Source organism: Eublepharis macularius, chromosome 12, assembly GCF_028583425.1.
Source record: "Eublepharis macularius isolate TG4126 chromosome 12, MPM_Emac_v1.0, whole genome shotgun sequence".
NCBI classification, from domain to species: Eukaryota; Metazoa; Chordata; class Lepidosauria; order Squamata; family Eublepharidae; genus Eublepharis; species Eublepharis macularius.
The window spans coordinates 62772832-62789096 of record NC_072801.1 but is presented as its reverse complement, the minus strand read 5'-3'; the positions used below and the strand labels follow the sequence as shown (position 1 = coordinate 62789096).

The 16265-nt window shown below is 47.8% G+C and overlaps 1 protein-coding gene across 1 annotated transcript in view; it reads right to left on the bottom strand.

Annotated features, from left to right (window-relative positions):
• Positions 1–208: 208 nt before the first annotated feature.
• Positions 209–16265, bottom strand: part of SPHK2 (sphingosine kinase 2) — a 28274-nt gene continuing 12217 nt past the window's right edge. The window contains exons 3-6 of the mRNA XM_054995014.1: positions 9656–9805; positions 7533–7627; positions 6428–6543; positions 209–4435 (exon numbers count right to left, since the gene is read on the bottom strand). Of these exons, the coding sequence (XP_054850989.1) occupies positions 3415–4435; positions 6428–6543; positions 7533–7627; positions 9656–9805 (1382 nt within the window). The 3' untranslated portion in view covers positions 209–3414. The remainder of the gene's footprint in view (positions 4436–6427; positions 6544–7532; positions 7628–9655; positions 9806–16265) is intronic.

Sequence of the window (16265 nt, the reverse complement as noted above, 5' to 3'; positions counted from 1 at the left end):
GGGGATTGAACCTGAGACCTTTGGCATGCAGACCGGGTGTTCTACTGCTGAGCCACGGCCCCTTCCCAATTAAAAATCTGCAATAAACACACACATTCCCTGTAGCAAAAGTGGACAGCAGCCACATGCCCTCATGACTCTGGATCGGTCTTTAGCTAGAGTTAGCTGAATTTTAAATACAGTTCTGAAACTAAGGTTCTTGCTTAAAGCTACAGTCATAGAAGTTAGACTGTACAAATCTGAAATAGTGCTACAAAAATGCCTTTTGAAAAACTGCAACAAACAACAAATGCAGAACAAGGACACTTCCTAGAACACAGCCTGTGATGTTTACCACAAATATGTAAATCTAAAGGCGAGAGCAGAGAGATAACAGGAAAATAAAACGGGAGTGTCCTGTCACACCTTAAAGACTAGCAACAATAATTTCAGCGTAAGCTTCACAGATCAGTGCTCACTTTGTCTTGCATCTGGTGAAGTGAGCGCTGACCTGCGGAAGCTTCAGCTGGAAAGCTTACCAGTTTTTAAGGTGCCACTGTACAAGCTTGTTTTATTTTGCTGCCACACGTAACACGACTACCCATCTGGAATCTTTGCCACACAGTGTGGGAAGTGAGAATCCCAAACTGGTGTTTGTATGAAGTCATGTGCCAGCCGTGGGTTGTGACCTACAGGGCGCTGAACAGTCCCCACCCCTATTTCTGCCTGCCTAAACAGATCTATAAAGTGCCAGGGGGGCACCATACCTTGGCTGGGGGGGAACCAGCTCTTCTTACATGTGGATTCGATCATGCCCAAAGCAAACAGCATGAGATGGGGGAACGAAGAGGACATAACTAGTTTGCTTGACCAAGTGCCGACAAACAAAAAGAGAATATTGGTGTCATACCTACTGCTTTGCACAGCAATACTTTCACCTCACATTAACTGGAACAAATCCCAGAAATCTGCTGTTTATTTCCATAATTCCTTTCAGGCCCTTCCAGATGATACTCTGTTGCAACAGCCATAGGGAATTCTTTCCTAGACAGGAAAGCAATCCTCCATTCTGTAGTGGAGGGAAGCACCATGGGAAGGGCTAGGAAGGGTGTTCCAGTCACATCATTCATGTCATAACTGTGCTTATCAAACAATGTCCTGGTCTTTGAACTTTATTGCAATATGTCAGTCTCACAGGACTGCTTTACTTTGCATCGTAGTACATAAATTTTGCTCTGCAGTAGCTGCATTCACAGTGGGGGGGGACCTTGAAATAGCAATCAAGAACGCCAAGGATTTGTTAAATTTCTAGCAGGAATCATTAAGACCTTGTGAGGTCAAGTAGTAGCAAACCATAGTTCACTGGTCAAATGACATTGTCCTTACAGACATGACTCTTCTATCATTTTCTGGGATAAAAAATGTAGACTTTGGACCCTAACTGATTCCCTGGCAATTAGAGATTAGCTGTCCTGGCCTCAATTACCCAGTGACTTTTTTTTTTAAGGAAAAAAAAAGACAAACTACAGACATTCATAAATGACAAATCTTATTACTGGCTATTCATATAAATACTTGTCATGATAATTAAAAATGGAACCCCCAGCTTCAGAAGTAGTCTCTCTGTCCCCAGGACACAGTAAGTCAACTGCTGGCTGGTCACTGCTGCAAAATTCTGGCCTTTGGTCAGAGACAGCGGTCCAGTTCTTAACTCTTACTCTCTCTCTCTCTCTCTCTCTCACTCACTCTCTCTCTCTCTCTCTCTCTCTCTCTCTCTCTCTCCATGTTTCACCAAATTGGTGGCAGCTAGTGAATAAAGAGGGGGAATGTTTTAGCCATGGGCTGTTATGCTCTGATGTGAATTGGCCGGTCTATCTACTTGCCAACTGCTGGCAGACGGGTTCTACCACTTTCACACTAGAGATGAGACAGCTTGCCAAGCCGATCTTCATGTTGAACAAATAACGTGTACAGAAAGCAACATTTCTTAGTCACGCGCACACATCTATTACAATATTAGATCATTTTAATTGCTTGTTAATCCCCACATGGTGGGGGGGAAAGAAAATAACCAGCCTGTTAAAATTAAACCCTTCATACCCTATCGCACAAGCAATATCTAGTTACATTCATCCAGTGTATTCCCAGAAAGAAAGAAAAAAGCAAAGATCAGCTTCCGGGCGTGGGTGGAGTGAACCTCACCCCCTATAGCAACACCTCAAGACGGCCTTAGCAGGTTGCAGAGAAGTTAGCCCTCCTCTTTCCTCCAAATACCCTTGGCGACGACCCCCTTTAGAAAGAAGGGCAGTAGAACCCAACACAACTCCAGAAAGAAGGTGGATCTCCATGGTGAAACAACTGGGATCTCATATGTTAACAGCAGAAAAGGGAGGCAAATGAGTAGTTTCAGATGATGGGGGAGGGGGCAGGGATGACCTTGTATGTCCACTTCAGGTCTTGGTCCTTTCATTTAGAGGTGGGGGGGGGTTTCCTTCCTTGCAAATGATGGATTAACCAAGACATTATGTCGCTTTGCTTTCTGTTCCCATCCTTGTCAAATGGGAACCAAGGCAGGATTTGAGGGCAGCCTCTTGGGCAAGAAGGGCATGCAGCGTAGCAGGGGGTGACCCTCCAAGCACGGGGAGCAGAACAGGAATGTTGTAGAAGTAGCGGAAAGATTACAGATTCCAGAGGCTTGAGCTCCTGTACTGTTACTGGCCCATACGTTCATGTTTCTTAGGGGCAAAGGAATGGTATTGAACCACAGCTGGTCAGGGGAGAGAAGTGTTTTAAGCCTGCTGCCCATCACTGGTGAGAAGGGCTAATGCAGAGGTGCAAAAAAACATTACAATAGGTTGAAAAGTGGGAATTGTGTACTACCAGAAGGAATGTGCAGAGAAGCAGCACGGAGGTTGGGGTGAGCAGGGGGGAAAGGTAGGGAAGGACTTCACATCTCCAATCCACCCAACTCACACAAACCTTCCCTGTAGTTAAACTGAGTCCTTTTCAGGGAAAATGCAGGCCAGGCTTGCAAAATTAGGCTTATGCAATGCAGGTAAGGTCAGTGAAAGGGCATGCACTGGAAGAAGAGGCTCTCACTTGCCTGCCGTAGGCCACTGGGTCACATCACACCTTAGACAGCAGTAGAAGATTGTAGGAGAGAGAAAAAGGGGGCGGATGGATCAAGAACTGTTATCATAGGCTCAGTAAGGAGGTATCTGCCATGCATACTCAAAGGCCCAGAAAGGTAGAGAGTGGCCCTGAAGTTCTCCCTCTGGTGCCTGAAAGGTATATTGCACATTAGGAGGCTCTTCTCTCCAACACCACCTCTCCCACCACACTCCTTCCCTCTTGCAGCAATGTGGCAGAAGATAAGAATACAAGTCAGACCAGATCTGTTATGTGCCCATGGAAATGAGATGGCGGGAACCTGCATCAAAAAGTAGTAATTTTAACCTGGTGGATACCAGTGATTAGGTTGGCCATACTATGATGGATTTGTCCCTGAATGGGGCCATATTCCACCCTCTCACCATCAATGGTGAGGATGCCCTTGCGGGTGAGGGGTTCCAGGCGGAAGGCGCGGACAGGTACGTGGACGAGGTAGGGGCATTCCTGTTCAAAGTGAGTGCCTTTCTCCATGGCCAAGAAGAGGCGAATCAGAGCAGCCCGGGAGATGCCTGCTTTGACGTAGCAGAGGTGGATGAGGCCGTCGTTAAAGCAGGCAAAGGGTGCAGTGAACAAATCGGCACCCAAGTGAGTCTGGTAGATTGCCAACATCAACACAAAATCGTCCTCCAATGTCACCCACGACTTGGGCACCGGCTGGTCCAGTGGGGTCAGGAAGTTATCCGGGGGACCATGCACACGCCGGGCAGAAGATACACGGGGCGCAGCTACTGTTGGATTTGCCAGCCTTGGTCCCTGGCCATCGGCTACCAAGTCCTCGGGCAAGGTCTCGAAGTTGAAGCTGGAAGGCTGGAAGCCAGAAGAAGGTGGTGGGGAGTTGGGCGAGGGGGCGGACTCATCAGTGGGCTCCACCCCCTGGAAGGGGAAGGCATGACGTTTCTCACAGAGTCCCATGTCAGAGACTGTGCGGTGGAGGGGCATGCGTTGGAAGGGGAGGCTCCCATTGGCTGTCATGGTGATACTACGCAAGATGGGCCGGTGAGCCACAGCATCTGGAGCAGGCAGGTAGGAGAGCCTGCCTCGGTACGTGCTGAGGGATGCTAGGCGTATCATTGTTCCCATGGTGAAACGGGCTGAGCCCATGTGCCGATACTTCTCGCTCTCGATGTCCACGTCAGAGATGAAGCCCCAGGCCACGCTTAAGAAGGAGAAGGAACGGGAGCCCGAAGAGGTTGTGACGGACACCAAGTCCAAGGGGGTGACTGCCCCATGGCAGAGCAGAAGAGTGCAGTTGGTAAGCAGCTCCTGACCCATGACTTGCTCAAACCTGACCAATGGGTTAAGAAAGGCATCAGAATGGCACGTGCTGATCTCCACACTCACCCAGCAAACAGGAAGGGGCGTGCATAAGAGAATACAACAAGGTATCAATGGTGCACTGTACAAGAAACAGGGGACATTGTCTGCAAAGATGGTGAGCATGGGGTAATACTAATTATATCTGGGCAGAAACAAACATCTGGATACATATGTGTGTGTGTGCCTTGCTTATGAATAGCAAAGAGAACTTTGGGTCCTACAAGGAGTAGACAGTCAAGCTGGGCACATCTCTGCGGACACAGGCTAGCTTGACCAACACAGAACTGGATAAAAAACTACTGAACTGATGTCCTTTCCCCACCATTCAAAGAAAATTGTAAAAGAACTGCTAGTGTGACAGACGGCGATGATACAACTTGCTATGAAGGGCACCTTCCAACTTGGAAGCCCCACCCATTAATTCCAAAGGTAAGATAACTAGTTGTTTTTACTTAGTCAGGAGGAAATACACACTGTGTGCAGGGCTCATTTGGAGGGGGAATGCACCAGAACACTGTTCCGGTAGTTCCCCCAACAGTCAGGTAGCCCCACACACCTGACTTTGAAAAATTTGGGGCCGTTTAGGCCTCCACTGGGGCTGAAACAGCCCGGATCGGGGCTGAAATGGCCCAGATCAGGGCCAAAACCATCCGGATCAGGTCAGTGCTGGGTGGGGGAAGCCTTCCCCACCCGGCACCAACCCCGTCCCAGCCGTTTAGGCCTTGATCCTGGCTGAAACAGGCCCCAAAGGGCCATTTTTGGCCATTTCGGGCCCATTTTGGCCCAAATCAGGGCAAAACCGTCCTGATCGGGTCAATGCCAGGCGGGGGAAGCCTCCCCCGCCTGGCACCGACCCAGTTCTGTCCATTTCAGCCCTGAACCAGGCCCCAAATGGCCATTTTGGCCCCCTTTTCCACTGGGATCAGGGCTAGAACGGCTGGGATCAGGTTGGTGCTGAGCGGGGGAACCCTTCTCTGTGCGGCACTGACTTGATCCAGGCTGAAACTGATCCAGGTCCAAATGGGCCGAAAATGGCCATTTTTGGCCATTTGGGGCCTGTTTCAGCCGGGATCAGCGCCAAAACCACCAGGATTGGGTCAGTGCCTGTCGGGGATCCCCTCCCCTGCCTGGCACCAACCCGATCTGAGCCGTTTGGGGCCTGATCCAGGCCAAAATGTGCCCCAAATGGCCCCTTTGAGCCGTTTTGGACCCCTTTCGGCCTGGATTGGGGCCAAAATGGCCCTGATCAGGTCACTGCCAGGTGGGGGAATACTCCCTCCTCCGGTAGCAGCCGAATCCAGGCCATTTCGGCCTGGTCAAGGGGTGTGGCATATGCTAATGAGTCATGCTAATGAGTTCCTGCAGCTCTTTTTCTAGGAAATGACCCCTGACTGTGTGCATACTCAACACGCACATCCACGCTACATTACATATATGTAGGGGTGCCTACCTCCAGGTATAGCCTGAATATCTCCCAGAGTTAACTGATTTCCAGACTACAGAGATCAGTTCTTGAGAAATGGTTGCTTCACAGAGTGGACTTTCTGGTATTATACTCTGCTGAAGTCCCTCCCTCCACAAACTCCACCATCCCAAGGCTCCTCTCCCAAATCTCCAGGAATTTCCCTACGCAGAGATGGCAACCCTACGAGTCTGGGGGTTCTGCTGCCATAGGCTTATGACAAGAGGGTATATGGGGGGAGTGCTCAAAGGACTAGAAGGGCAGAGTATGAGTTTTAGCGGTTCATCCTCTGGTGGCCAGAAAGGTATTGCAAGTTACCCTCTGCCCCCCACCAGAAGGGTGATCTGCTTAAAATCACCCTCTGTCTTGTCAGCAGAAAACAGGTTCTGGATTGGGTCTGACTGAAGCCGAGCTAAAATTAACACAGGCTAAGACACTGCACCCCCCCTCCGCTTCCTAAATAAAAAGCCAAAGCATTTAATCCAGCCTTCCACTTACCCAGCACAGCAATTAATGGATCCAGCCAGTGCATTTCCAGACCCACAGGGGAGAATCCCAATGGGCATTTTAATAGCTTCCTCCCAGTCTGGCCGTTCCATCAAACCATTAATAACCTGGAAGGAAGGAAGGAAGGAAGGAAGGACAAGTATTCAGAACCTCATTTTAAACAGTAGGGGGAGCCAAGGCTAGAAGGTACCTAGCACAGGATCTCTCTCTCTCTGTTCCTAGGAACAGGATCAAAAATGGCAGAGAAGCTTCCTGGACTCCCAAAATTGATCTCCCCCAGCCATAAGCAGCCACCAGGGAGCACGGGGGGTCATGAACACACGGAAGTGCCATATAGCGAACCAGGTTCATTCTCATTTGATGTAGAACGATGGTATGGAAAGAGTGAGTCCAGTGGCACCTGTAAGACTAACAAAATTTGTGTTAGGGTATGAGCTTTTGTGAGTCACACAGTGAGCTATGACTCATGAAAACTCATACCCTGACACATATTTTGGACTCTTGCTCTTTTCTATGGCTACAGACAGACTAACACGGCTACCCATCTTGATCTATCTCGGTGGCACGGAAAATCCGTGTGCATCTCCATTCCCAAATATTTCTATGGCAGATGGGAAGGGGTCCCAGGAAGAATAGCTGATGTGGGAAAAGTTCCCTGAACTTGAGGGGGGAAAAAACTCTGAAAACCACTAAGTGGACATAAAGCCATGGCTATCGGTACACATGTTTCTCTACTTCATTTTATCTTGTTCATAAAAATCTGAGCCAAACACTGGGAAATTACTTAGAAAATTACGCAACATCTGAAAATATGATAAATTTAGGCTTCCCTCAACTAGCCTCTCCCCCATACCACCGCCAGTCTTCTATATTTTGCCATCAAATTTCAAGCAAGTCTCTGAACCCATGAGGTCTAGATGCTTTCCTTCTTGTAAAAAGATGACTCCCACAGGATTGTGCTCCTCACAGCAAAGCAGTCCTGGGGAAGTGCATGTTACTTGGCCCAGATACAAGGTAGCTGGGAAGTGGATCCTAAGAGGGAAGGTTCTCGGGGGCAGGGACTGCTATTTTGCAATTGGCATCTTGGGAACGATACCTCGTAAAGAAGCCCATCTCCCGAAATGGCCACGATGCCATCCCACTCTGCTAAGTTGATGCTCTGCACCAACTCCCGGGCATGGTTCTGTCTCTCTGGAGGAGAGGAAAAAAGAAAGGGAAAAGCCATTGAATATTGTAGCTCCAATGTACATCTCCACTACTCCATATACACGTGGGGGACCAGTGAGGACTTCGGGGAGAATTTAATTTCCTCTCCCACTTGTTTCCCCTTTCACCCCTGCCTACCTTTTGTCTCTCCCTTGCATCTCCATCGTTCCCTTCTCCAGTAGCCTGCCCCCTTTCCTTCTCTCCCAAACACCTACTCACCTTGTTCTATTTCTCCCTCTGGCCGCCTCTCTCTCTCTTCCCCCATCCCATTTTTCTGCCCTCTCCTCCATCTTCATATTTCCATTTCCCCCTTTTTTGCTCCTCCCTCTCCAGTTTTACCTCCCTGCCCTTCTCTTTTATCTTTTACATTCTGGAAGCCTCAGCAGTGCCGGCTGGGGGTTGCCAGCAGCTCTCATAATGGCTGCTAAGATCTCTCCATGTAGTATCAGTGGCATATTTTTTTTTTAAAGAAATGGATGCTGCTTCTACAAGTTGGAGGATTTTTAATGCCAATGTACTTATTTTTACATTTCATATTTTTCTGCAAACAGGAGGCTTCCTTCAGTCCTGTAGCATGATCCCCCTGTCTCTCCCTGGTTCCACTGTATGAATAATAATAATAAGTGTGCTTATATACTGCTCTTCTAGACAGACTAGTGCCTCACCAAGAGCAGTAAACAAGCTAGTGTTATTATTATCCCCGCAATACAGCTGGGGAGCCAGGGCTGAGAGGAGTGGCTTACCCGAGGCCACCTGCTGAGCTCATGGCAGTAGAGAGATTCGAACCAGTGGAGCGTGGTTTGCAGCCAATCCACTTAACCACTGCGCTTCAGCAGCTCTCTATGTTATGATCCACATTTGATGGCACCATTGTTAATTAGATATGATTATTAATAGCAGTGAACCCATTAGTAAAATATTATACACCCACTCACATAAATATGATTACTATGGATTCATGAGGAAATGTGGGCTGGAGGAACAACTTCTGCCCCCTCCCGCCAAATTCTGCCTCTCCAGGATGTTATAAGAGTTCAGAAGTTTCAGGGGGCTAATTTCCCTCCGCCCATCCCCCCCCCCCTTTTGACCCTCATCTGCTTTCAGCATTCTGTTCTTTCTGGAGCATTTTTAGTACTCATCAAACTTCTTTTGGGTTTTGTTTTTTCTTTTAGTCGATTTACAAAGTCATTCTTCTGTACAGCTGAGGAGTTTCTGGAATATGTGCCAACTCCTTCATTTTGGTCGTGGGTGGCAATATTGTACAGTTTTGGGGACTGGCATGGGGTGGAGGGCCACTTCACTAGTAGGTATAGTTACTGAAACTACTGAGTCTATAAACAAGGCAGTTATAACTCCCCACCATGTGCAGCTATAACAGTCCTTTTGCCCTTACACAGAGCATTTCAAGCCTCACAAAGGTTTTATGCCCACTATCACCGTGCTTCCCAAAATGGGCAGCGCTATTAACTCCCCCTCCATACTGCAGGGGGGCTGGAGGCTGAGAGGACTACCTATTTGGCCAAGGCTATCGGGGTAACTGAGGCGAGATTTAAACCGGTGACTTCCTGACCCATCGTCATGAACACCATACTGCTCCAGCTCTTGGGTCATCAACTTTTGTTTTTTGGTGGAAGCTCCAATTTCTGAATGTCATTCATTCTCCATTTTCAATCCAAGGTTTCACTTAAGAAAGAAGAGCCTGGCTGATCAAAAGGAGGACCATCGAGTGCAGCCGCCTGTTGCCAGTGGTTGCCAGCCAGATGCCTCCAGGGAGCTGAGCATGAAAGCCACAGCCCTCGCCTGCAGTTTGTCTCCCCACGTCTGCCACAGAGGTATGCTGCCTTTGAACATGGAAGTTTCGTTTAGTCATCACGGCGAATGACTGCTGAGAGAGATTTACTGCCTTGGAATTCAACACAATTCATTGGAAAGCAAGCTAAGCGCTTTCTTTTGTGCAGAAGGAAGAAACAGGCACTCTTCCCCTAGGGCCAGTTTCTACCAACAGGAGCTTACCTGTCTGGATCAAGTTGAAGCTGACGTCGGCCTCAGTGATCATGGGTAAGATGTGGGTCTGACACCATTGCAGGGCGTTTCCCTTTCCTCCAAAAGGGTTTAGCAAAAGCAGTAGGCGGCGGGGTCGCGGCAGGAGACTGCGAGTGATCTCTGGGGGGAGCAGAAGAGAACGGATAGGTGGCTGCTGCCAGAGATGAAATATACTTGAAATTCCCACCTAATACAAAATCCAGCTGTCTCCACACACACAAAGCTGCCTTGTGCCCATTAGTCCAGCCAGTTCAATACAGTGCACAGCGATCAACAACAGCTCTCCAGGACCTCATGCGAAGAAAACTCTTCCCCAGAACCTGCTCACGGTAGATGCTGGGAACTTCACCGGAGACAATATGCTCCCAAAGCGCACACCCTAACCTAAGCCATGTTCCCCCTCCAGCCTCTGAAGTAAGTGTTGCTTTTTACTCAAGGGTCTGATAGTCTCTCTACACGAGATGCCTTGGCACATGTTCGACAAATGTAGGGAGACACAATGTTAGCAGGGAAGTGTCTTTAAAAGACAGAGCAGGCGAGATCACTCAGAGGGTTTGTTAATTTCATCTTCACCTCCCCAAAGGCTCTGTCAATTTCACCTCTCCAGTCTAAAACTGTGTAGGATCACAACCAGAGGGCAGCAAGGAATGGAAATGGGCTGGAGCTGCCTTCCAGAGCTGGGCTTGAACCTGGAGAGGTTACAATGGGCTGAGGTTTCCCGTCTGGCATTTAACAGCCCCTTCACACAGCTCCAGTGTATCACAAAGCTTTTGCCCTGCTGCCAGCTCTATCTTTTTAAACTACCCTTCCCAGCTACCATTGCATCTCCCGAAATGTGTTCTTCATGCGTCAGATGTCTCATGTAGAGAGACTCTGAGCTGCTGCAGAGGGCCACCCTACAAATTACCTGCACACAAAATATTTCCCAAGCACCCCCAGAACACAGGCGTTTTTCAGTTGCAGGAATCATGGAGATGTGTGTGTGGTGGAGCCATGACATGCACCATAACCTATGCATTGTCTATATTTAACATGTGAAAACTGACAGGCCCCAAAGATTTTTGTGGGTGTCTGAAAACCAGGACTGTCACCCAGTTAATAATCCTGACGAAGGGCATTTAGCATTTAGACGGTGCTTTCAAGCATTAAAATCGCTTTATGAACTTTATCATGCTGTAATTTTTCCATGCCCCTTGCATCCCTGTCCCCATATGGTAACAGGGGTGTGTGTGTGTGTGAGGCCACCGAGTGTAAAGCTCACTCTCTGAGCTACCATTCTACACCAACTCTACGATGGAGGAATAACCATGTTGTCAAATCTGCACATGGGTAAAATCCTAATTTGGAAGAAACGCGCATCCTTCCTTTTTCAGGTGACACATACTGCTGTCACAGCAGCAGAAGAGGCATTCCTTCTTGTGCGAGAGTGGGAAAGGAGATGCCTCTTCCAAGGTGGCATCTGCCACCTGCAGTTTGCATACCTTGATGTTTTTAAAACATGCCCAGGTAAAATGCTTTCAGGTGTGTTGTCTGATTATTTGAAGGACCCTTTTTACAGGAGCAGTAAGTTACTAATTTGCAGCCCAAGAAGTCTGGCACGTCTTTGCAACAAATGTCGGGCTTTCAGCTTGCAAAAGTGGCAAGCCCCGTTAGTCCTGACAAAATGTTACTGGGACAGAAACAAGATGCACACACACCATAATCAATTATAGGTCACACCATTTTCAACTTTCGGGAGGCAAACAAAAAAACAAACAAACTAGGGTCTCTCGGCACCTGTATACAGGCACTGGAGTGACCATGTGGCTCTCTGGCTATCTTGCCAGAGCTTGGGACCTTGCTGCAAAATGTCTTCCTTTGAGCCAAGTCCTTGGGAAAAGCTGGCAGCTTGTGACATGAGCTTGTGGCCTGGATACTGGAGTCCTCTCCACTGCGGGCTTCCTGTTGGCATTCCATGTGCAACAGGCAAAAGATAAAAACAGCTGAGCAACCACCACACAGGCAAGCAGGAAGGAAGAGCTGGCACCAAGGGAAAGGAAGTTTAGCCTGAGGCTCCAAATAGCTGTGCCCTCTTGTCACTGCCAACAGCAGCTAATCCGCTTCTTCTAATTGCCAGAGAGCTTAATTGGTTTAGGCCATGCCATGGACGCTGAAAGCAGCCTGGGCAGTGCCTGCCTGCCCTCTCCCTAAAGCATCTAGCATGGCTTTAGCACTAAATAATGCTTTTTAAACAAGCAAACAAAAAAGAGACTTGGGCATATTAATATGCTCCAGCAAAAGTAAAAAGACGGGGACCCAGTGGAAGCTTACAGGCTAATAAGCTTTTATTCCAATATAAGCATTTAGAGAGCAGAACTCATTTCATCGGATACATAACATGGACCCTCACTTAGCAGATATTTACATATGGAGTTTTATATATATTTCTCAACTTTAGACAGAATATACAAGCTGCCTTCTAGGGTGAAACTGAGATAGACTGAAGTTTCCCCCTAAATTGAACCCAGACAAGATGGAAGTGATGCTCGTTGGGAAGGCAGAGATCTTGAAGGACATTGTACTCTCCACTTCCAACAGAGTTTGTCTGACCCTTGTAGAATTGGTTAAGAGCCTAGGGGTTATACTGGATCCAGTGCTATTACTAGAAAAACAAGTCAAGGCTGCCACAAAAAATGCTTTCTACAACCTTACTCTAGCCTGGAAGATGGCTTCCTACCTTGACATGGCCAATCTGGCCACCTGGATCCATGCTATGGTAACATCAAGACTTGACTATCGTAATGCATTATACATAGGTCTCCCATCTAAGTTAACTAGGAGACTCCAGTCGGTGCAAAATGCTGCGGCTTGGCTTTTATCAGGAGCAAACAGGAGCATGACTATCACTCCCATCCTGCAGTCACTCCATTGGTTATCAGTTATCATGTTCAGTTCAAGGTATCGGCTATCACATACAAGGCTCTTCTTGGCCTTGGCACAACATACCTACAGGACCACCTCTCCCCCTATGTTCCTCCATGGCAGCGTCACTCATCTGAATAGGGTCTCATGCAGGTGCCACCCTGCACGTGAGCAAAATCAACAGCTGCTTATCAACATGCATCCTCTGTGGTGGCCCCTATTCTGTGGAACGGCCTGCCTGAGGAGGTCAGGAGAGCCCCCACTCTCCTGGTTTTTGGCAAATGATGCAAAACTGAATTACTCAAAAAGGCTTTTTACTCAGCTAGGAGGGCTATATTGTAGGGAGGGGATCTCAGATGCTTCACTAATGACTTAGAGACCATAGACTTCACCACTATGTTGCCTTACGTACTATCTGTTGCATTAAGTATGTGCTCCTATGTGCTACCTGTGCTTCAAGCATGATCCTGCTAGGTAGTTGTGTGTCATCTAATGTCAGCCCTAGAATTGCTTATGCTCTGTTTCAGCATTCCTTCAACTCTGTATTGGATTCTTGCTAATGCTATATCTTTGTAAACTTGTGTTTATTTACCCCCGTGGCATTGTTTATGGAAATGTCCTTGATACTGATTGTACTAATCTCACACTATGTAATCTGCCTTGAATCTCAGTAAGAAAGGCGGACTATATATGACATAAATAAAACAGGGCCTGAGGTTGGATGGGACAGAGTGAAGCATAGCCTGCACCATGAGTATTTCTTGACTGGTTCCAGAGCTCCCCATTATTCCCAGGAAGGGGGGCATAAACAGTTTTAAGATCACAGTGTCAACTTGTCATGGCTTCCCTGAAAGGAAACCTAGGAAGTTTTTTGGCAGCATTGAGGAGGCGTTGGGGTCTGCTAACAGGACATCAACATACTGGGGAGAAAAGTTGGGTATAAATGAAGTTAATAAATGTGCAGCTTTCCTCCCTAACAAGCCCCAAAGCTGCTTACAACATCGTTCTCCATCCTCCATTTATCCTCACAACAGCCTTGTGGGATAAGTTAGGCAGTGAGAGAGTGACTGTGGAGATTCATACCTGTTTCTCCCAGATCCTAGTCCAACACACTTACCACTACACCACACTAGCCCTCACTTCTCATTCTACTTCCCTGCTTCCTGGAGGGGAAGTGGCAAGAACCTGCCTGCTTTATAACCAGTTTATCTGGGGAGCGGGGCATGGATCGGCATCCTTCTTGTGGAGAAGGTCCCAGGTTCAACCTGAGACACCTCCAGTTAACGAGTCTCAAGTGGGTGGCGCTGAGAAAAGGCCACTTGCTGCCTGAGGATCTGCCTGCAGCAGGAGACACCCTTGAGCAAAATGGAACCAAAGCCTGGCTCCACATAAGGCCTCTTCATACGTTCAGCTTCCAAAGGGTGGGAGACCCCCTTCAAAATGTTCATATGAAGCATCCTCTGTAAAGCATGTGTATACATGCCACTTCTTTTGTATGCCGTCTTACAGAGACTTGACTGACGACATCTTAAACGCATTGGCTTGCAACCTGAATTTGAAATATGGTTTCAGTTCAGACAAAGGTATCCATTTGGGGAAAGGAGCAACTCTAGGAGGAAGCGTTGCTGGTCTCCGGACCTGAAATTCCCCGGGGGTTACCGTGATCTCCAGACATATGCGGTCAGTTCCCCTGGAGAAAATGGTAGCTTTGGACAGTGGGGCTCCATGGCACCACAGCCCTGCTGAGCTCCCTTCCTTCCCATTGTCCATCCCAGAGCTGGCAACCCTACTAAGGAGGATGCAGTGGGCATCTAGTTCAAGCTTCCCTGCTGCGATACAATTCCAGGTACCCACCAGCCCAACACCTGATTAACTAACACAATATGGATCAGCTGAAAACCCAACCCTGCTACATACGACAACCTCCTTGGTACTTTTGAGCCACCCCCAACTCCTTTTTCAGATGTAAAAGTTCCTCAATCTGCCTGTTGAATTTATGTGGGTCATCTTGAGAAAGGTGGGGTTTTGTTGCCACCCTTATGGCACAGCCCAAGTTTCATCTTCCTGCCATAATTGCCAGGCCACAGAGAAGGATGGTTTTTATTGCAAACCACAACTCTGGGCAAACCATCCAAGAAGGTAATTCTGATGGTTCCATGAATCTTTGGGTCTTGTTGATGCCATCTTACTAACGCTGACATCATGCAGGGGGGGGGGGGGGGAGGAAAAACAATGCCGTAGATAATGGGTGCTGAAAACATGTGTATGCTTTATAGTGAGATCTAAAAACAATAATAAAGAAATGGCAAAGGAAGTCCAAGAATTGACAAAAGATTGGCAAATGTCAGGAAAGCACCTTACACCACTGGAGGATCCAGACCAGCGCTGCATATTCTGATTTGCAGATGCTTTCCTGAAGTCTCAGCTGAGTCTCTCTTCGATGAGTATATTTACATAACCCCCCCCCCCCTGTATTTTTAGCTATTTCCCCAACCCACTCACATGCACCCCAACTTTAGTAGGACCAGACACACCCTCAGCCTAACCTTCCTCACAGGGTGGTTGCGAGGATAAAATGAAGAAAGACTGATTGTAAGCCACTTTGGGGAGAAAGGTGGGATTTGATGAAGCAAGTATATAAATGATTAGGGCCAACTCAACTTTAAACATTTCATACAGGGCACAGTTTTTCCCAGCACAGAAAGTGCACAACCTCAAGCAGAGAGTTTCCTTATAACCAACATAGGAAACTGCCTTATACCTCACTCGATCACAGGCCCACGGGTACTTAAGCAGGCTTTCCCTGCCACGAGGTGCGCGCCATTCCTCTCTTGAACCCCGACCGTCACTCTGCGTGTCTAGTGCAGGCATTAGATATCGCCACGCTTCGCTGCTACGTCTTTGCTTCTCGCCATGACCAGGTACGTATCACCCCGCTTCTTCGATCTCAAGTGGGCTCCCTGCTAATGCAAACGGCTCTATTTTCCTACTCTTTATTTCCTAGCTCTTGTATGTACTTGGATTGTGTGTATTATTGTAGGCATACGCAACACTGCTAGTAAACACATTTTATATACTTATTAGTCATTGCCTCTTTATTGCATGAGTAATCTGGAAGATGGACTCTGGTATAGTTGGTTAAGATCCGCATTAATTAAACCCAGACTGCATGCTAATTTTCCCATAAAAGAGCAGTCCTGGAAACAACACTGCTAACCACTTCCCCAATTTACTTTTCTAAAGAGAGGCTGAGTCTGGTATTACTCCCAGGCTCTTCACTAAGAGCAAAACTACAAGTGACGCCTGACACTAGTTGGACACTTGTCAGCTTCCCTCAAGTTTTGATGGGAAATGTAGGTGTCCTGGTCTAGCAGCTTGGCTCTCCGACTGCTGTCCAATGGACTTTTAAACAGTCACTTGTCCAACATTCCGCCAAGCTGCCTACATTTCCCATCAAAACTTGAGGGCAGCTGACAAGTGTCCAACTGTGTCAGGCGTCACTTGTAGTTTGGCTCTCAGTCAGAGAAGCGGGCTGTCACCCAATCGATTTAGATCGGTTTGTACAATTGGCCTTCCCTACCTGCATCACCTCTGCCATTCCTGGATTCAGTTTTAGGATTCAACCACCTGACCACCACTTCCAAGCACCAACTTAGCACCAAGACCAATACTTCTGGTG